Source organism: Coregonus clupeaformis, unplaced genomic scaffold (assembly GCF_020615455.1).
Source record: "Coregonus clupeaformis isolate EN_2021a unplaced genomic scaffold, ASM2061545v1 scaf0121, whole genome shotgun sequence".
Taxonomy (NCBI): Eukaryota; Metazoa; Chordata; class Actinopteri; order Salmoniformes; family Salmonidae; genus Coregonus; species Coregonus clupeaformis.
In genome coordinates, this window is record NW_025533576.1 from 117,527 (window position 1) to 139,076 (window position 21,550).

A 21,550-nucleotide genomic window follows, 5' to 3' on the forward strand; every position below is an offset into this window, starting at 1 on the left:
CTTGTGGCAACAGGTCACAAATCTTGCAGCTGTGATGGCACACTGTGGTTTTTCACTCAGTAGATAAGGGAGTTTATCAAAATTGGGTTTGTTTTCGAATTCTTTGTGGATCTGTGTAATCTGAGGGAAATATGTGTCTCTAATATGGTCATACATTTGGCAGGAGGTTAGGAAGTGCAGCTCAGTTTCCACCTCATTTTGTGGGCATTGTGCACATAGCCTGTTTTCTCTTGAGAGCCAGGTCTGCCTACGGAGGCCTTTCTCAATAGCAAGGCTATGCTCACTGAGTCTGTACATAGTCAAAGCTTTCCTTAAGTTTGGGTCAGTCACAGTGGTCAGGTATTCTGCCACTGTGTACTCTCTGTTTAGGGCCAAATAGCATTCTAGTTTGCTCTGTTTTTTTGTTTGTTCTTTCCAATGTGTCAAGTAATTTTCTTTTTGTTTTCTCATGATTTGGTTGGGTCTAATTGTGTTGTTGTTGTTGTTGTTGTTGTCTTGGGGCTCTGTGGGGTCTGTTTGTGTGTGTGAACAGAGCCCCAGGACCAGCTTACTCTTCTCCAAGTTCATCTCTCTGTAGGTGATGGCTTTGTTATGGAAGGTTTGGGAATCGCTTCCTTTTAAGTGGTTATAGAATTTAACGGCTCTTTTCTGGATTTTGATAATTAGCGGGTATTGGCCTAATTCTGCTCTGCATGCATTATTTGGTGTTTTACGTTGTACACAGCGGATGTTTTTGCATAATTCTGTCCCATTTTGTGAATTCTTGGTTGGTGAGCGGACCCCAGAACTCACAACCATAAAGGGCAATGGGTTCTAAAACTGATTCAAGTATTTTTAGCCAGATGCTAATTGGTATGTCAAATGTTATGTCCCTTTTGATGGCATAGAAGGCCCTTCTTGCCTTGTCTCTCAGATCGTTCACAGCTTTGTGGAAGTTACCTGTGGCGCTGATGTTTAGGCCGAGGTATGTATAGTTTTTTGTGTGCTCTTGGGCAACGGTGTCTAGATGGAATTTGTATTTGTGGTCTCTCACTCTCTCTATCTCTCTTCCTTCTCTCTCTCTCTCTCTCTCTCTCTCTCTCTGTCTCTGTCTCTGTCTCTGTCTCTGTCTCTGTCTCTCTCTTTCTCTTTCTCTTTCTCTTTCTCTTTCTCTTTCTCTTTCTCTCTCTCTTTCTCTTTCTCTTTCTCTCTTTCTTTCTCCCACTCTCTCTCTCTTTCTCTCTCCCACTCTCTCTCTCTCTTTCTCTCTTCCACTCTCTCTCTTTCTCTCTCCCACTCTCTCTTTCTCTCTCTCGCTCTTCTCTTTCTCTCTCCCACTCTCTCTCTCTCTCTCTCTCTCTCTCTCTCTCTCTCTCTCTCTCTCTCTCTCTCTCTCTCTCTCTCTCTCTCTCTCTCTCTCTCTCTCTCTCTCTCTCTCACTCTCTCTCTCTCTCTCTCTCTCTCTCCCTCTCTCTCTCTCTCTCTCTCTCTCTCTCTCTCTCTCTCTCTCGCTCTCTCTCTCTCTCTCTCTCTCTCTCTCTTTCTCTCTCCCTCTCTCTCCCTCTCTCTTTTTATCTCTGTCTCTCGCTCTCTCTCTCTCTCTCTCTCTCTCTCTCTCTCTCTCTCTCTCTCTCTCTCAATTCAATTTCAATTGAAGGGCTTTATTGGCATGGGAAACATATGTTTATATTGCCAAAGCAAGTGAAATAGATAGTAAACAAAAGTGAAATAAACAAAAAATATATAGTAAACATTACACTCACACAAGTTCCAAAAGAATAAAGACATTTCAAATGTCATATTATGTCTATATACAGTGTTGTAATGATGTGCAAATAGTTAAATTAATATTAATATAGGTTGTATTTACAGTGGTGTTTGTTTTTCACTGGTTGCCCTTTTCAAGTCACAAATCTTGCTGATGTGATGTCACACTGTGGTATTTCACCCAATAGATATGGGAGTTCATCAAAATTGGATTTGTTTTCGAATTCTTTGTGGGTCTGTGTAATCTGAGGGAAATATGTGTTTCTAATATGGTCATAGATTTGGCAGGAGGTTAGGAAGTGCAGCTCAGTTTCCACCTCATTTTGTGGGCAGTATTCACATAGCCTGTCTTCTCTTGAGAGCCAGGTCTGCCTTCGGAAAATAATCACCCACACAGACAAGGAAGCAGAGCGAACACTTATACCATGACTAATGAGGGAATAAGGACCAGGTGTGTGTGATTGAAGACAAGATAAATGGAGTGATGATAAATGGATTGGCAGTAGCTAGTAAGCCTGTGACGCCGAACGCTGAAACCTGCCCGAACAAGGAGGGGAGGCAGCCTCGGCGGGAAGTTGTGACAGTATCCCCCCCTTGACGCGCGGCTCCAGCAGCGCACCGACCCTGGCCTCGGGGACGGCCAGGAGGACGCGGAGCAGGGCGAGCCGGATGGCGACGGTGGAAATCCCGTAACAGGGAGGGATCGAGGATATCCCTCACCGGGACCCAGCACCGTTCCTCCAGACCGTACCCCTCCCACTCCACGAGGTACTGAAGGCCCCCCACCTGACGCCTCAAATCCAGGATGGAACGGGCAGAGTACGCCGGGGACCCCTCGATGTCAAGAGGAGCTGGAGGGACCTCCCGCACCTCAGCCTCCTGGAGTGGACCAGCTACCACCGGCCTGAGGAGAGACACATGAAACGAGGGGTTAATATGGTAATCAGGGGGGAGTAATAACCTGTAAGTGACCTCGTTGACTCTCCTCAGGATTTTGAATGGCCCCACAAACCACGGGCTCAGCTTCCGGCAGGGCAGGTGGAGGGGCAGATTCCGGGTCGAGAGCCAGACCCGATCTCCCGGTACAAAGACGGGGGCCTCACTGCGGTGGTGGTCAGCGTTGTCCTTCTGACGACGCACGGCACATTGGAGGTGAACGTGGGCATCATTCCACGTCTCCTCCACGCGCCGAAACCAGTCATCCACCGCAGGAGCCTCGGTCTGGCTCTGGTGCCACGGTACCAGAACCGGTTGGTAACCTAGAATACACTGGAAAAGCGTTAGGTTAGTGGAGGATTGGCGGAGAGAGTTCTGGGCATATTCTGCCCATGGCAAGAACACCGACCTCTCCCCCGGCCGGTCCTGGCAGTAGGACCGCAGGAACCTACCCACGTCCTGATTTACCCGTTCCACCTGCCCATTACTCTTGGGGTGGAACCCAGAGGTCAGGCTGACCGAGACCCCCAGACGTTCCATGAACGCCTTCCAGACCTTGGACGTGAACTGGGGACCTCGGTCGGACACATCCTCTGGTACCCCATAGTTCCGGAAGACGTGTGTAAACAGGGCCTCCGCAGTTTGCAGGGCCGTGGGGAGACCGGGCAGAGGTGACCAGAGGAGGGTGACGCGTGTGCCCAGTAGATCAGACGATCACGGATAAGAGCAGGCACGTACTGTAGCCCAGCTGGACACTGAGGTGGAGATGGATCCGTGCGTAATGCCTGCTCTATATCCACGTCCATCGCCCATACTACCGGCGCCACAATGCAGGAGGCCGGGAGTATGGGAGTGTTGTCTCTGGGCCTCTCCTCTGTATCATACAGCCGGGACAGCACGTCTGCCTTCACGTTCTTCGTACCCGGGATGTATGATAGAGTGAAATCAAACCGGGTGAAGAATAGGGCCGACCTGGCCTGGCGAGGATTCAGCCTCCTCGCTGCCCGGATGTACTCCAGGTTACAGTGGTCCATCCAGATGAGGAAAGGGTGTTTCGCCCCCTCAAGCCAATGCCTCCACACGGTCAAGGCTCGGACAACAGCCAACAGCTCCTGATCACCAACGCCGTAGTTCTGCTCCGCCGGGCTTAGCTTCTTGGAGAAGAAGGCACAGGGGCGGAGCTTGGGCGGTGTGCCCGAGCGTTGAGACAGGACAGCGCCTATCCCTACCTCGGACGCATCCACCTCCACTACGAACAGTAGTGATGGATCGGGGTGGACCAGTACTGGGGCGAACTGCGGGGTGAACAGACCCCGCAGTTTGCTGAAGGCCAGGTCAGCCTCAGCAGACCAGTGGAGCCTGGACGGCCCACCCTTCAACAGGGAGGTAATGGGAGCTGCAACCTTGCCAAAGCCCCGGATAAACCTCTGATAGTAGTTGGCAAAGCCAAGGAAGCGCTGCACCTCCTTAACCGTGGTTGGAGTCGGCCAATTACGCACGGCTGAGATCACTCCAGTCACACCCTGATCACTGTGCTGATTGGATGTGGAAGGAGATCACTCCAGTCACACCCTGATCACTGTGCTGATTGGATGTGGAAGGAGCTCACTCCAGTCACACCCTGATCAATGTGCTGATTGGATGTGGAAGGAGCTCACTCCAGTCACACTCTGATCAATGTGCTGATTGGATGTGGAAGGAGCTCACTCCAGTCACACTCTGATCAATGTGCTGATTGGATGTGGAAGGTAGCTTAGTGGTTAAGAGCGTTGTGCCAGTAACTGAAAGGTCGCTGGTTCCAAGCCGACTAGGTGAAAAATCTGTCGTTGTGCCCTTGAGCAAGGCACTTAACCCTAATTGCTCCTGTAAATCGCTCTGGATAAGAGCGTCTGCTAAATGACGTAAATGTAAAGGTGCCATGATGCATTTGCAGTTCTATGGTGTTGAAAATGCTTCCACCGTCATAGAGGTGTTGATCAGTCCTTATTTTACACTGGAGAGTGACAACTCTTTTGTTTGCTGTAAAATATACCTTGAATAATTAATTTCATAATTGTCTCTGACAGTTTTTTAATTTCTGGAGTAAAGGTTCAACATGGATGAGAAAATAGTTTTTTTTTTTTAAATACTGTTTTGTTTTATAATCCAACCTTGCATCCTAACATGAATTATGAAGAAACGTTTCCTCACACAAAGGCAAAGGTCACTATTAGAATACACCTCTTTTTTTTTTTTTCTCTGACATCAAATTGTGCAAAATATGCCTGTTCCTACATTAAAAGCCGACAGGCCTGTTGAGATATTGTAGATGTTAGATTTATGTAACTGTCAGAATCACTGACACAAGGGAGTCAAGCCTGAAACAGACTGACAACAGTTTTCCATTTCATACACTTTGTTTATCAGGGAAGGAAATAGTGTCATACACTGCTGGGTTGTTGTGTCCCTGGAGTGAGATTGTTCTATTCCTTTTCTATAAATATCTCCTCACACTCCAGATAGCGATCAGTTGATGAATTGCTAGAGAACACTATTATCGCACGCATTTATAATAATTTGGTACCGTGTGAACTTGTGGACAGAAGTTATTTTCCTGCAAATAGTTTAGTAATTATATCTGCGTTATCTAGCGGAGCGACCCGGTGGCGAACTCTTTGAAATATGGGCTTCTCTTTAGCAAGGCGACGATGCCAAAATACACTCACAACACTGATAAACAACCACATATAATTGCATTTATTTGCATTTTTAAATCATGTCATGAGAAATAAATGTGTTTGTAGGCTAATAAACAACTCTTCAGTGGTTGTGTAAATTGGATAAGTGAGAACGATCAGGGAGCATTTTAGCACAAAACAAAAGCATCTGTCTTTGATTTTACACATCCTTCAGTTCCACTATGTATCTCACAATGTTGTGTACTGAGAGGATACAGTGGGGTCCCAAAATGATTGACACCCTTGATAAAGATGAGCAATAATGACTGTATCAAATAAATAATTAAAATACTGAGATATATTATTTGCTAAAAAGACATTGGAAATTATATTATTATATACTAATACAGCAATTGCTCAGAGAAATAGATTTTGTTTAACAAGAAAGAAAAATCTCTTAAAAGGTTGGGGTCATAATGGGCGACACCCCTAAAGAGTCTTATAAATAAAGTTTTGCATTTGGTCTCAAATTCCTAGCACACAATGACTACCTCAGCAGCATACCACCCTGCATCCCACTGCTGGCTTACTCCTGAAGCGAAGCAGGGTTGGTCCTGGACGTGAGACCAGATGCTGCTGGAAGTGGTGTTGGAGGGCCAGTAGGAGACACTCTTTCTTCCAGTCAAAAAAATAATAATCCCAATGCTCCAGGTCAGTGATTGGGGACAGTGCAGCGTGCTGTTCCCCAGGTTGTTGCTGTAAATGAGAATGTTCCTGTCAATTCAAATCTGGTATAGGAACAAAAAGAGGTCAATACAGGTCTTCTAAAATAGACTAGTATTTTAATTAATGCAAACACTTGAATTGGTAAATATGATGTTCGTATATACGGCCCACTGAAAAACCACGCAGGGCAGTCAGAGAACTGAGCCATTGTTATAAGTTCTTCTTTAAATACTCTGACAGAGATAGTTCCTGCTCCAAGCAGGCCTATCAGAGTAGAGACTGAGCGTGGTTTTAGACTTACTCAGCCTATCGTTGGCGCACAGGCTGGTCCCAGCCCCTTGGCGCTTCACTGTTGCCAGGCATTAGTTGTTATCTCCACAACTTGTCTCGAGTCAGCAACCTCAGACATCTTTGTAGCAGAACACATGTCCTTGAGCGGTTTAACAAAGAGGCAGTGTGTGTGTATGTGAGACACAAGTCTTATCTCATCCTACCCCCTAACAGTTCCCCACATTAATCACAGCTTGTTATATTAAACAATCTATATCAGTACAGTACAAACCTATTATGTTTAATCATTAATGTATTATTTCTAAGCTAGGCATCACATCTAGTTATAAGAAAATAGAACCCCACAATCCCCCTTTTCACACCCGCTGGGTGTGAACCCAAAATAAGAAATTTCAGGGAAATGTAGGATTCCCCCTTTTGACACCCACTAGGGTGTCACTCATTAAAATACAATACAAATAAAAAGAATCACACTTTTATTAATAGGCAATAATGATAATAAAAAATAAAACCCCTCAGTCCTTCCATCTACAATAAGAATAGAATATCTTCCTAAGCACTTTAACATTAATGTGGATGCTACCATGGTTACGGATAATCCTGAATGAATCATGAATAATGGTGAGTGAGAAAGTTACAGAGGGTTAAATATCCCCAAGACATGCTAACCTTCCCTGATATTGGTAATGGTGAGAGGTTAGTTAGCATGTTTTGGGGGTATGATCTTTGACCTTGTGTAACTTCCGTAATCATGGTAGCATTCACAATCATGTAGAGGTGTTTTCGAAACATATTCTATTCATATTTACAATAAAAGTGACTCCAAAATGACACAATACATGATTGAACATTAATTTCTATTGGACACAAAATAATAATATGAAACAACCAAAACAAACTGCAAATGCATCCAACAAGTTTGTAAAGTCACAAGCTTGATGTATTCATTGTGTGCTATGAATATGGGACCAAATACGAAACTTTTGAATATTCATAAGAACCTTTAGGGGTTTCAATAATTTAGACCCCTACCTTTTTGAGGAAAAATGTATTATTGTTAAACTAAAATGTATTTCTCTGAGCAATTGTATTAGTATAAAATAATATAATTTCCCAATTTTTTGGAACATACAATATTTCTCAGTACATGAATTACGAAATTTCATACAGTCAATGACCACGTTTCCATCCACAGTTTAAAAAAAATCACAACAGCTGTGATGAAAACAGGAAGTTTCGGTACAATTGTATAAATGTCAACAGATCGTTTGTTTGTTCGACATGTTGGGATCTTTTTGTATACGTAAAATGTCTTATGCGAGAAATGACAGTGGAAACTCGTTTACGCGCAAATGTTGATCTAATAACCATCATATCGAAGTAAACTTGAAGTCACATGATGACATAGTTTGTGGTCCTCCCACTACGACTCGAGAAAGCATGCAGTTTATTAGGCTACATGTGAAATAAGTTATAATGAACTTCACAGGGTGGTGAAAGTACACGGTGATGAGCTTGATGCTCCTTTATAACAGGGAGACTAGTCTAGACTACACTAATACCACTAACCCACTCAGGTAAACAGGGAGACTAGTCTACACTACACTAATACCACTAACCCACTCAGGGAAACAGGGAGACTAGTCTACACTACACTAATACCACTAACCCACTCAGGGAAACAGGGAGACTAGTCTAGACTACACTAATACCACTAACCCACTCAGGTAAACAGGGAGACTAGTCTACACTACACTAATACCACTAACCCACTCAGGTAAACAGGGAGACTAGTCTACACTACACTAATACCACTAACCCACTCAGGTAAACAGGGAGACTAGTCTACACTACACTAATACCACTAACCCACTCAGGTAAACAGGGAGACTAGTCTACACTACACTAATACCACTAACCCACTCAGGTAAACAGGAGACTAGTCTACACTACACTAATACCACTAACCCACTCAGGTAAACAGGGAGACTAGTCTACACTACACTAATACCACTAACCCACTCAGGGAAACAGGGAGACTAGTCTACACTACACTAACACCACTAACCCACTCAGGGAAACAGGAGACTAGTCTACACTACACTAATACCACTAACCCACTCAGGTAAACAGGAGACTAGTCTACACTACACTAATACCACTAACACACTCAGGTAAACAGGGAGACTAGTCTACACTACACTAATACCACTAACCCACTCAGTTAAACAGGGAGACTAGTCTACACTACACTAATACCACTAACCCACTCAGGTAAACAGGGAGACTAGTCTACACTACACTAATACCACTAGCCCACTCGGGTAAACAGGGAGACTAGTCTACACTACACTAATACAACTAACCCACTCAGGTAAACAGGGAGACTAGTCTACACTACACTAATACCACTAACCCACTCAGGTAAACAGGAGACTAGTCTACACTACACTAATACCACTAACCCACTCAGGTAAACAGGGAGACTAGTCTACACTACACTAATACCACTAACCCACTCAGGGAAACAGGGAGACTAGTCTACACTACACTAATACCACTAACCCACTCAGGTAAACAGGGAGACTAGTCTACACTACACTAATACCACTAACCCACTCAGGGAAACAGGGAGACTAGTCTACACTACACTAATACCACTAACCCACTCAGGTAAACAGGAGACTAGTCTACACTACACTAATACCACTAACCCACTCAGGTAAACAGGGAGACTAGTCTACACTACACTAATACCACTAACCCACTCAGGTAAACAGGGAGACTAGTCTACACTACACTAATACCACTAACCCACTCAGGTAAACAGGGAGACTAGTCTACACTACACTAATACCACTAACCCACTCAGGGAAACAGGGAGACTAGTCTACACTACACTAATACCACTAACCCACTCAGGTAAACAGGGAGACTAGTCTACACTACACTAATACCACTAACCCACTCAGGGAAACAGGAGACTAGTCTACACTACACTAATACCACTAACCCACTCAGGTAAACAGGGAGACTAGTCTACACTAATACCACTAACCCACTCAGGTAAACAGGGAGACTAGTCTACACTACACTAATACCACTAACCCACTCAGGTAAACGGGGAGACTAGTCTACACTACACTAATACCACTAACCCACTCAGGTAAACGGGGAGACTAGTCTACACTACACTAATACCACTAACCCACTCAGGTAAACGGGGAGACTAGTCTACACTACACTAATACCACTAACCCACTCAGGTAAACAGGGAGACTAGTGTACACTACACTAATACCACTAACCCACTCAGGTAAACAGGGAGACTAGTCTACACTACACTAATACCACTAACCCACTCAGGTAAACAGGGAGACTAGTCTACACTACACTAATACCACTAACCCACTCAGGTAAACAGGGAGACTAGTCTACACTACACTAATACCACTAACCCACTCAGGGAAACAGGGAGACTAGTCTACACTACACAATTACCACTAACCCACTCAGGTAAACAGGGAGACTAGTCTACACTACACTAATACCACTAACCCACTCAGGTAAACAGGGAGACTAGTCTACACTACACTAATACCACTAGCCCACTCAGGTAAACAGGGAGACTAGTCTACACTACACTAATACCACTAACCCACTCAGGTAAACAGGGAGACTAGTCTACACTACACTAATACCACTAACCCACTCAGGGAAACAGGGAGACTAGTCTACACTACACTAATACCACTAACCCACTCAGGTAAACAGGGAGACTAGTCTACACTACACTAATACCACTAACCCACTCAGGTAAACAGGGAGACTAGTCTACACTACACTAATACCACTAACACACTCAGGTAAACAGGGAGACTAGTCTACACTACACTAATACCACTAACCCACTCAGGTAAACAGGGAGACTAGTCTACACTACACTAATACCACTAACCCACTCAGGTAAACAGGGAGACTAGTCTACACTACACTAATACCACTAACCCACTCAGGTAAACGGGGAGACTAGTCAACACTACACTAATACCACTAACCCACTCAGGGAAACAGGGAGACTAGTCTACACTACACTAATACCACTAACCCACTTAGGGAAACAGGGAGACTAGTCTACACTACACTAATACCACTAACCCACTCAGGTAAACAGGGAGACTAGTCTACACTACACTAATACCACTAACCCACTTAGGGAAACAGGGAGACTAGTCTACACTACACTAATACCACTAACCCACTCAGGGAAACAGGGAGACTAGTCTACACTACACTAATACCACTAACCCACTCAGGTAAACAGGGAGACTAGTCTACACTACACTAATACCACTAACCCACGCAGGTAAACAGGGAGACTAGTCTACACTACACTAATACCACTAACCCACTCAGGTAAACAGGGAGACTAGTCTACACTACACTAATACCACTAACCCACTCAGGGAAACAGGGAGACTAGTCTACACTACACTAATACCACTAACCCACTCGGGTAAACAGGGAGACTAGTCTACACTACACTAATACCACTAACCCACTCAGGGAAACAGGGAGACTAGTCTACACTACACTAATACCACTAACCCACTCAGGTAAACAGGGAGACTAGTCTAGACTACACTAATACCACTAACCCACTCAGGTAAACAGGGAGACTAGTCTACACTACACTAATACCACTAACACACTCAGGGAAACAGGGAGACTAGTCTACACTACACTAATACCACTAACCCACTCAGGGAAACAGGGAGACTAGTCTACACTACACTAATACCACTAACCCACTCAGGTAAACAGGGAGACTAGTCTAGACTACACTAATACCACTAACCCACTCAGGGAAACAGGGAGACTAGTCTACACTACACTAATACCACTAACCCACCCAGGTAAACAGGGAGACTAGTCTACACTACACTAATACCACTAACCCACTCAGGTAAACAGGGAGACTAGTCTACACTACACTAATACCACTAACCCACTCAGGTAAACAGGGAGACTAGTCTACACTACACTAATACCACTAACCCACTCAGGTAAACAGGGAGACTAGTCTACACTACACTAATACCACTAACCCACTCAGGTAAACAGGGAGACTAGTCTACACTACACTAATACCACTAACCCACTCAGGTAAACAGGGAGACTAGTCTACACTACACTAATACCACTAACCCACTCAGGTAAACAGGGAGACTAGTCTACACTACACTAATACCACTAACCCACTCAGGGAAACAGGGAGACTAGTCTACACTACACTAATACCACTAACCCACTCAGGGAAACAGGGAGACTAGTCTACACTACACTAATACCACTAACCCACTCAGGGAAACAGGGAGACTAGTCTACACTACACTAATACCACTAACCCACTCAGGTAAACAGGGAGACTAGTCTACACTACACTATTACCACTAACCCACTCAGGTAAACAGGGAGACTAGTCTACACTACACTAATACCACTAACCCACTCAGGGAAACGGGGAGACTAGTCTACACTACACTAATACCACTAACCCACTCAGGTAAATGGGGAGACTAGTCTACACTACACTAATACCACTAACCCACTCAGGTAAACAGGGAGACTAGTCTACACTACACTAATACCACTAGCCCACTCAGGTAAACAGGGAGACTAGTCTACACTACACTAATACCACTAACCCACTCAGGTAAACAGGGAGACTAGTCTACACTACACTAATACCACTAACCCACTCAGGTAAACAGGGAGACTAGTCTACACTACACTAATACCACTAACCCACTCAGGTAAACAGGGAGACTAGTCTACACTACACTAATACCACTAACCCACTCAGGTAAACAGGGAGACTAGTCTAGACTACACTAATACCACTAGCCCACTCAGGTAAACAGGGAGACTAGTCTACACTACACTAATACCACTAACCCACTCAGGTAAACAGGGAGACTAGTCTACACTACACTAATACCACTAACCCACTCAGGGAAACAGGGAGACTAGTCTACACTACACTAATACCACTAACCCACTCAGGTAAACAGGGAGACTAGTCTACACTACACTAATACCACTAACCCACTCAGGTAAACAGGGAGACTAGTCTACACTACACTAATACCACTAACCCACTCAGGTAAACAGGGAGACTAGTCTACACTACACTAATACCACTAACCCACTCAGGGAAACAGGGAGACTAGTCTACACTACACTAATACCACTGACCCACTCAGGTAAACAGGGAGAATAGTCTACACTACACTAATACCACTAACCCACTCAGGTAAACAGGGAGACTAGTCTACACTACACTAATACCACTAACCCACTCAGGGAAACAGGGAGACTAGTCTACACTACACTAATACCACTAACCCACTCAGGTAAACAGGGAGACTAGTCTACACTACACTAATACCACTAACCCACTCAGGTAAACAGGGAGACTAGTCTACACTACACTAATACCACTAACCCACTCAGGTAAACAGGGAGACTAGTCTACACTACACTAATACCACTAACCCACTCAGGTAAACAGGGAGACTAGTCTACACTACACTAATACCACTAACCCACTCAGGTAAACAGGGAGACTAGTCTACACTACACTAATACCACTAACCCACTCAGGGAAACAGGGAGACTAGTCTACACTACACTAATACCACTAACCCACTCAGGTAAACAGGGAGACTAGTCTACACTACACTAATACCACTAACCCACTCAGGTAAACAGGGAGACTAGTCTACACTAATACCACTAACCCACTCAGGTAAACAGGGAGACTAGTCTACACTACACTAATACCACTAACCCACTCAGGTAAACGGGGAGACTAGTCTACACTACACTAATACCACTAACCCACTCAGGTAAACGGGGAGACTAGTCTACACTACACTAATACCACTAACCCACTCAGGTAAACAGGGAGACTAGTCTACACTACACTAATACCACTAACCCACTCAGGTAAACAGGGAGACTAGTCTACACTACACTAATACCACTAACCCACTCAGGTAAACAGGGAGACTAGTGTACACTACACTAATACCACTAACCCACTCAGGTAAACAGGGAGACTAGTCTACACTACACTAATACCACTAACCCACTCAGGTAAACAGGGAGATTAGTCTACACTACACTAATACCACTAACCCACTCAGGTAAACAGGGAGACTAGTCTACACTACACTAATACCACTAACCCACTCAGGGAAACAGGGAGACTAGTCTACACTACACTAATACCACTAACCCACTCAGGGAAACAGGGAGACTAGTCTACACTACACTAATACCACTAACCCACTCAGGTAAACAGGGAGACTAGTCTACACTACACTAATACCACTATCCCACTCAGGGAAACAGGGAGCAGCCTCGGCAGCAACCAGATCCTCCACTGCTCAGCAGAAGTGTCAGTCCCCTAATCACTGCTGACAATTACACAGAGCGATTCCGAGCGCCTCATATTCGTCCAGCTGTTTTCTCCATAACCCTCCCTGCAGTGAGCTGCGGCTGGATTTGGTTGGATGTGGCTGGTTGGCCAGCTCTGGTCTGCTGTGGGCTGGAGATGGATGAGGGGACTGACTAGTTCAGACACCAGCGCCCGGGTCACCATGGATACACAGAAGAAACAGGAAACAGACAATCCCATCCTCTCCAACGAGGAAGTGGAAATACAAATACAGTAGACGTAAGAAAAATACAATATATGTTTAACATTGTCGTCAATTGTCAACTGCCCTCTCTCACTCTCTCTCTCACTCTCACTCTAACCTCTAACAAAACATTTCCGACAATGAACCACAGCGTTATTAATTAATATCCTAACACAGGTGTGAATCAGGTGTTCTCTGGGTGTAGAGATGGTTGGTAATGCCCCAGTCTAGGTGTGTATCTAGTGTTCTCTGGGTGTAGAGATGGTTGGTAATGCCCCAGTCTAGGTGTGTATCTAGTGTTCTCTGGGTGTAGAGATGGTTGGTAATGCCCCAGTCTAGGTGTGTATCTAGTGTTCTCTGGTGTAGAGATGGTTGGTAATGCCCCAGTCTAGGTGTGTATCTAGTGTTCTCTGGGTGTAGAGATGGTTGGTAATGCCCCAGTCTAGGTGTGTATCTAGTGTTCTCTGGGTGTGGAGATGGTTGGTAATGCCCCAGTCTAGGTGTGTATCTAGTGTTCTCTGGTGTAGAGATGGTTGGTAATGCCCCAGTCTAGGTGTGTATCTAGTGTTCTCTGGGTGTAGAGATGGTTGGTAATGCCCCAGTCTAGGTGTGTATCTAGTGTTCTCTGGATGTAGAGATGGTTGGTAATAACCCAGTCTAGGTGTGTATCTAGTGTTCTCTGGGTGTAGAGATGGTTGGTAATGCCCCAGTCTAGGTGTGTATCTAGTGTTCTCTGGTGTAGAGATGGTTGGTAATGCCCCAGTCTAGGTGTGTATCTAGTGTTCTCTGGGTGTAGAGATGGTTGGTAATGCCCCAGTCTAGGTGTGTATCTAGTGTTCTCTGGGTGTAGAGATGGTTGGTAATGCCCCAGTCTAGGTGTGTATCTAGTGTTCTCTGGGTGTAGAGATGGTTGGTAATGCCCCAGTCTAGGTGTGTATCTAGTGTTCTCTGGTGTAGAGATGGTTGGTAATGCCCCAGTCTAGGTGTGTATCTAGTGTTCTCTGGGTGTAGAGTTGGTTGGTAATGCCCCAGTCTAGGTGTGTATCTAGTGTTCTCTGGGTGTAGAGATGGTTGGTAATGCCCCAGTCTAGGTGTGTATCTAGTGTTCTCTGGGTGTAGAGATGGTTGGTAATGCCCCAGTCTAGGTGTGTATCTAGTGTTCTCTGGTGTAGAGATGGTTGGTAATGCCCCAGTCTAGGTGTGTATCTAGTGTTCTCTGGGTGTAGAGATGGTTGGTAATGCCCCAGTCTAGATGTGTATCTAGTGTTCTCTGATGTAGAGATGGTTGGTAATGCCCCAGTCTAGGTGTGTATCTAGTGTTCTCTGGGTGTGGAGATGGTTGGTAATGCCCCAGTCTAGGTGTGTATCTAGTGTTCTCTGGGTGTAGAGATGGTTGGTAATGCCCCAGTCTAGGTGTGTATCTAGTGTTCTCTGGTGTAGAAATGGTTGGTAATGCCCCAGTCTAGGTGTGTATCTAGTGTTCTCTGGTGTAGAGATGGTTGGTAATGCCCCAGTCTAGGTGTGTATCTAGTGTTCTCTGGGTGTAGAGATGGTTGGTAATGCCCCAGTCTAGGTGTGTATCTAGTGTTCTCTGGTGTAGAGATGGTTGGTAATGCCCCAGTCTAGGTGTGTATCTAGTGTTCTCTGGGTGTAGAGATGGTTGGTAATGCCCCAGTCTAGGTGTGTATCTAGTGTTCTCTGGGTGTAGAGATGGTTGGTAATGCTCCAGTCTAGGTGTGTATTTAGTGTTCTCTGGGTGTAGATATGGTTGGTAATGCCCCAGTCTAGGTGTGTATCTAATGTTCTCTGGTGTAGAGTTGGTTGGTAATGCCCCAGTCTAGGTGTGTATCTAGTGTTCTCTGGGTGTAGAGATGGTTGGTAATGCCCCAGTCTAGGTGTGTATCTAGTGTTCTCTGGGTGTAGAGATGGTTGGTAATGCCCCAGTCTAGGTGTGTATCTAGTGTTCTCTGGTGTAGAGATGGTTGGTAATGCCCCAGTCTAGGTGTGTATCTAGTGTTCTCTGGTGTAGAGATGGTTGGTAATGCCCCAGTCTAGGTGTGTATCTAGTGTTCTCTGGTGTAGAGTTGGTTGGTAATTCCCCAGTCTAGGTGTGTATCTAGTGTTCTCTGGGTGTAGAGATGGTTGGTAATGCCCCAGTCTAGGTGTGTATCTAGTGTTCTCTGGTGTAGAGATGGTTGGTAATGCCCCAGTCTAGGTGTGTATCTAGTGTTCTCTGGGTGTAGAGATGGTTGGTAATGCCCCAGTCTAGGTGTGTATCTAGTGTTCTCTGGGTGTGGAGATGGTTGGTAATGCCCCAGTCTAGGTGTGTATCTAGTGTTCTCTGGGTGTAGAGATGGTTGGTAATGCCCCAGTCTAGGTGTGTATCTAGTGTTCTCTGGGTGTAGAGATGGTTGGTAATGCCCCAGTCTAGGTGTGTATCTAGTGTTCTCTGGTGTAGAGTTGGTTGGTAATGCCCCAGTCTAGGTGTGTATCTAGTGTTCTCTGCGTGTAGAGATGGTTGGTAATGCCCCAGTCTAGGTGTGTATCTAGTGTTCTCTGGTTTAGAGATGGTTGGTAATGCCCCAGTCTAGGTGTGTATCTAGTGTTCTCTGGGTGTAGAGATTGTTGGTAATGCCCCAGTCTAGGTGTGTATCTAGTGTTCTCTGGTGTAGAGTTGGTTGGTAATGCCCCAGTCTAGGTGTGTATCTAGTGTTCTCTGGTGTAGAGTTGGTTGGTAATGCCCCAGTCTAGGTGTGTATCTAGTGTTCTTTGGTGTAGAGATGGTTGGTAATGCCCCAGTCTAGGTGTGTATCTAGTGTTCTCTGGGTGTAGAGATGGTTGGTAATGCCCCAGTCTAGGTGTGTATCTAGTGTTCTCTGGTGTAGAGATGGTTGGTAATGCCCCAGTCTAGGTGTGTATCTAGTGTTCTCTGGTGTAGAGATGGTTGGTAATGCCCCAGTCTAGGTGTGTATCTAGTGTTCTCTGGGTGTAGAGATGGTTGGTAATGCCCCAGTCTAGGTGTGTATCTAGTGTTCTCTGGGTGTAGAGTTGGTTGGTAATGCCCCAGTCTAGGTGTGTATCTAGTGTTCTCTGGTGTAGAGATGGTTGGTAATGCCCCAGTCTAGGTGTGTATCTAGTGTTCTCTGGTGTAGAGATGGTTGGTAATGCCCCAGTCTAGGTGTGTATCTAGTGTTCTTTGGTGTAGAGATGGTTGGTAATGCCCCAGTCTAGGTGTGTATCTAGTGTTCTCTGGTGTAGAGATGGTTGGTAATGCCCCAGTCTAGGTGTGTATCTAGTGTTCTCTGGTGTAGAGATGGTTGGTAATGCCCCAGTCTAGGTGTGTATCTAGTGTTCTCTGGTGTAGAGATGGTTGGTAATGCCCCAGTCTAGGTGTGTATCTAGTGTTCTCTGGGTGTAGAGATGGTTGGTAATGCCCCAGTCTAGGTGTGTATCTAGTTTTCTCTGGTGTAGAGTTGGTTGGTAATGCCCCAGTCTAGGTGTGTATCTAGTGTTCTCTGGTGTAGAGTTGGTTGGTAATGCCCCAGTCTAGGTGAGTATCTAGTGTTCTCTGGTGTAGAGATGGTTGGTAATGACCCAGTCTAGGTGTGTATCTAGTGTTCTCTGGGTGTAGAGATGGTTGGTAATGCCCCAGTCTAGGTGTGTATCTAGTGTTCTCTGGGTGTAGAGATGGTTGGTAATGCCCCAGTCTAGGTGTGTATCTAGTGTTCTCTGGTGTAGAGATGGTTGGTAATGCCCCAGTCTAGGTGTGTATCTAGTGTTCTCTGGTGTAGAGATGGTTGGTAATGCCCCAGTCTAGGTGTGTATCTAGTGTTCTCTGGTGTAGAGATGGTTGGTAATGCCCCAGTCTATGTGTGTATCTATTGTTCTCTGGTGTAGAGATGGTTGGTAATGCCCCAGTCTAGGTGTGTATCTAGTGTTCTCTGGTGTAGAGATGGTTGGTAATGCCCCAGTCTAGGTGTGTATCTAGTGTTCTCTGGTGTGGGGTTGGTTGGTAATGCCCCAGTCTAGGTGTGTATCTAGTGTTCTCTGGGTGTAGAGATGATTGGTAATGCCCCAGTCTAGGTGTGTATCTAGTGTTCTCTGGGTGTAGAGATGGTTGGTAATGCCCCAGTCTAGGTGTGTATCTAGTGTTCTCTGGTGTAGAGTTGGTTGGTAATGCCCCAGTCTAGGTGTGTATCTAGGTTTCTCTGGGTGTAGAGATGGTTGGTAATGCCCCAGTCTAGGTGTGTATCTAGTGTTCTCTGGGTGTAGAGATGGTTGGTAATGCCCCAGTCTAGGTGTGTATCTAGTGTTCTCTGGTGTAGAGATGGTTGGTAATGCCCCAGTCTAGGTGTGTATCTAGTGTTCTCTGGTGTAGAGATGGTTGGTAATGCCCCAGTCCAGGTGTGTATCTAGTGTTCTCTGGTGTAGAGATGGTTGGTAATGCCCCAGTCTAGGTGTGTATCTAGTGTTCTCTGGGTGTAGAGATGGTTGGTAATGCCCCAGTCTAGGTGTGTATCTAGTGTTCTCTGGTGTAGAGATGGTTGGTAATGCCCCAGTCTAGGTGTGTATCTAGTGTTCTCTGGTGTAGAGATGGTTGGTAATGCCCCAGTCTAGGTGTGTATCTAGTGTTCTCTGGTGTAGAGATGGTTGGTAATGCCCCAGTCTAGGTGTGTATCTAGTGTTCTCTGGGTGTAGAGATGGTTGGTAATGCCCCAGTCTAGGTGTGTATCTAGTGTTCTCTGGTGTAGAGATGGTTGGTAATGCCCCAGTCTAGGTGTGTATCTAGTGTTCTCTGGTATAGAGATGGTTGGTAATGCCCCAGTCTAGGTGTGTATCTAGTGTTCTCTGGTGTAGAGATGGTTGGTAATGCCCCAGTCTAGGTGTTTATCTAGTGTTCTCTGGGTGTAGAGATGGTTGGTAATGCCCCAGTCTAGGTGTGTATCTAGTGTTCTCTGGTGTAGAGATGGTTGGTAATGCCCCAGTCTAGGTGTGTATCTAGTGTTCTCTGGGTGTAGAGATGGTTGGTAATGCCCCAGTCTAGGTGTGTATCTAGTGTTCTCTGGGTGTAGAGTTGGTTTGTAATGCCCCAGTCTAGGTTTGTATCTAGTGTTCTCTGGTTGTAGAGATGGTTGGTAATGCCCCAGTCTAGGTGTGTATCTAGTGTTCTCTGGGTGTAGAGATGGTTGGTAATGCCCCAGTCTAGGTGTGTATCTAGTGTTCTCTGGGTGTAGAGTTGGTTGGTAATGCCCCAGTCTAGGTGTGTATCTAGTGTTCTCTGGTGTAGAGATGGTTGGTAATGCCCCAGTCTAGGTGTGTATCTAGTGTTCTCTGGGTGTAGAGATGGTTGGTAATGCCCCAGTCTAGGTGTGTATCTAGTGTTCTCTGGGTGTAGAGATGGTTGGTAATGCCCCAGTCTAGGTGTGTATCTAGTGTTCTCTGGTGTAGAGATGGTTGGTAATGCCCCAGTCTAGATGTGTATCTAGTGTTTTCTGGTGTAGAGATGGTTGGTAATGCCCCAGTCTAGGTGTGCATCTAGTGTTCTCTGGTGTAGAGATGGTTGGTAATGCCCCAGTCTAGGTGTGTATCTAGTGTTCTCTGGTGTAGAGATGGTTGGTAATGCCCCAGTCTAGGTGTGTATCTAGTGTTCTCTGGGTGTAGAGATGGTTGGTAATGCCCCAGTCTAGGTGTGTATCTAGTGTTCTCTGGTGTAGAGATGGTTGGTAATGCCCCAGTCTAGGTGTGCATCTAGTGTTCTCTGGTGTAGAGATGGTTGGTAATATCCCAGTCTAGGTGTGTATCTAGTGTTCTCTGGTGTAGAGATGGTTGGTAATGCCCCAGTCTAGGTGTGTATCTAGTGTTCTCTGGGTGTAGAGATGGTTGGTAATGCCCCAGTCTAGGTGTGTATCTAGTGTTCTCTGGGTGTAGAGATGGTTGGTAATGCCCCAGTCTAGGTGTGTATCTAGTGTTCTCTGGTGTAGAGATGGTTGGTAATGCCCCAGTCTAGGTGTGTATCTAGTGTTCTCTGGGTGTAGAGATGGTTGGTAATGCCCCAGTCTAGGTGTGTATCTAGTGTTCTCTGGTGTAGAGTTGGTTGGTAATGCCCCAGTCTAGGTGTGTATCTAGTGTTCTCTGGGTGTAGAGATGGTTGGTAATGCCCCAGTCTAGGTGTTTATCCAGTGTTCTAGCGTGGATCTAACGGTGGGGCTCACCAGGAATGATGCATCACACACACACACACACACACACACACACACACACACACAAACACACGTGTACACACTGATGTATAGTGATACAAGCTAGACTGTGATCTGGGCATGCAGTAGTCATCCATCACTGAGCTGGGCATGCAGTAGTCATCCATCACTGAGCTGGGCATGCAGTAGCCAGGACCTCTGCCTTGCTAGCACACGTGACTGCCCTCCTGGAGTGTATTACCAGTGGGGTGACATGCGAAAAAGCTAGCTGTTGGCTGGCGCAAGTGGGGACACCTCAGGCTGAGGAATAAGTTTCACACACCTCCCCATCTGCTACACATGCACTCACACAACCAAGCACATACACACACATACACACACACACGTACACACACACACACACACACACACACACACACAAGCAGTCACGCATACACTCTGAGGAGCCTACTTCGAATACCCAGCCCTTTCATAACCATTCCACTGAATTTAATACATCACTTCTAATGCCACAAACATCACAATAGCATTCCCTAATCGCTATGAATCATCAGTGTGAGATCATATAAGGTTCATAGATATATAGAGATATTATGCAACACTAATAATAGTTGGGCATAAAAACAGGTTACCAGGTACAGCGTCAACATCGGCTTGTCACGTAACCATGGACATACAAACTGTAGCTCCCAACATCACAGCACATCAATGTTGTTGACAGGGACTCCTTGATGCAGAGTCTGGCTTCTCTCAGTCAAAGATTTCCTTTATTCAACGCGGCAAAATTCTTCTGACAGCCATCAAAGAGAAGACACCTTGAAGATGATAACCTGGGGCTCCTTATCGCCTGCCTGCCGTTACCTGGGGTGCCTCCCTCCCTGCCTCCCCACCTGCCTCCCCACCTGCCTCCCCACCTGCCTTCCCACCTGCCTCCCTCCCTGCCTCCATCACAGGCTCCAGGGCTCTCCACACTTCCATCATGTCGACACGCTCCTCAGAGCCTCAGAGCCTCAGAGCCTCAGAGGGGAGAAGGCAAATATCAGAATATATAATAATATTCCTGATAATATATTTCTATAATATGATAATACTTTACTAATAATAATTTCAAAAATATTCCTGAGCAGATTGGGTAAAACATGATCTAATTAACAGATGATCTATTATCTAATAATCTTTATATAAATGATTAATCCAAGTCAAATAATTATTGATTGACATCACCTTACTCCTGAGAAGAGCAGATTACTGTACAGACTAAATGTAGCCTTATTTACCATGTCTG

The 21,550-nt window shown here is 45.5% G+C and overlaps 1 protein-coding gene across 1 annotated transcript in view; it reads right to left on the reverse strand.

Annotated features, from left to right (window-relative positions):
* The window catches only part of LOC121574506 (vegetative cell wall protein gp1-like), a 52,802-nt gene extending 31,556 nt beyond the window's left edge, over positions 1-21,246 (reverse strand). The window contains exon 1 of the mRNA XM_041887116.2: positions 21,156-21,246. Coding sequence (XP_041743050.2) covers positions 21,156-21,246 — 91 coding nt within the window. The remainder of the gene's footprint in view (positions 1-21,155) is intronic.
* Between the last annotated feature and the right edge of the window lie 304 nt (positions 21,247-21,550).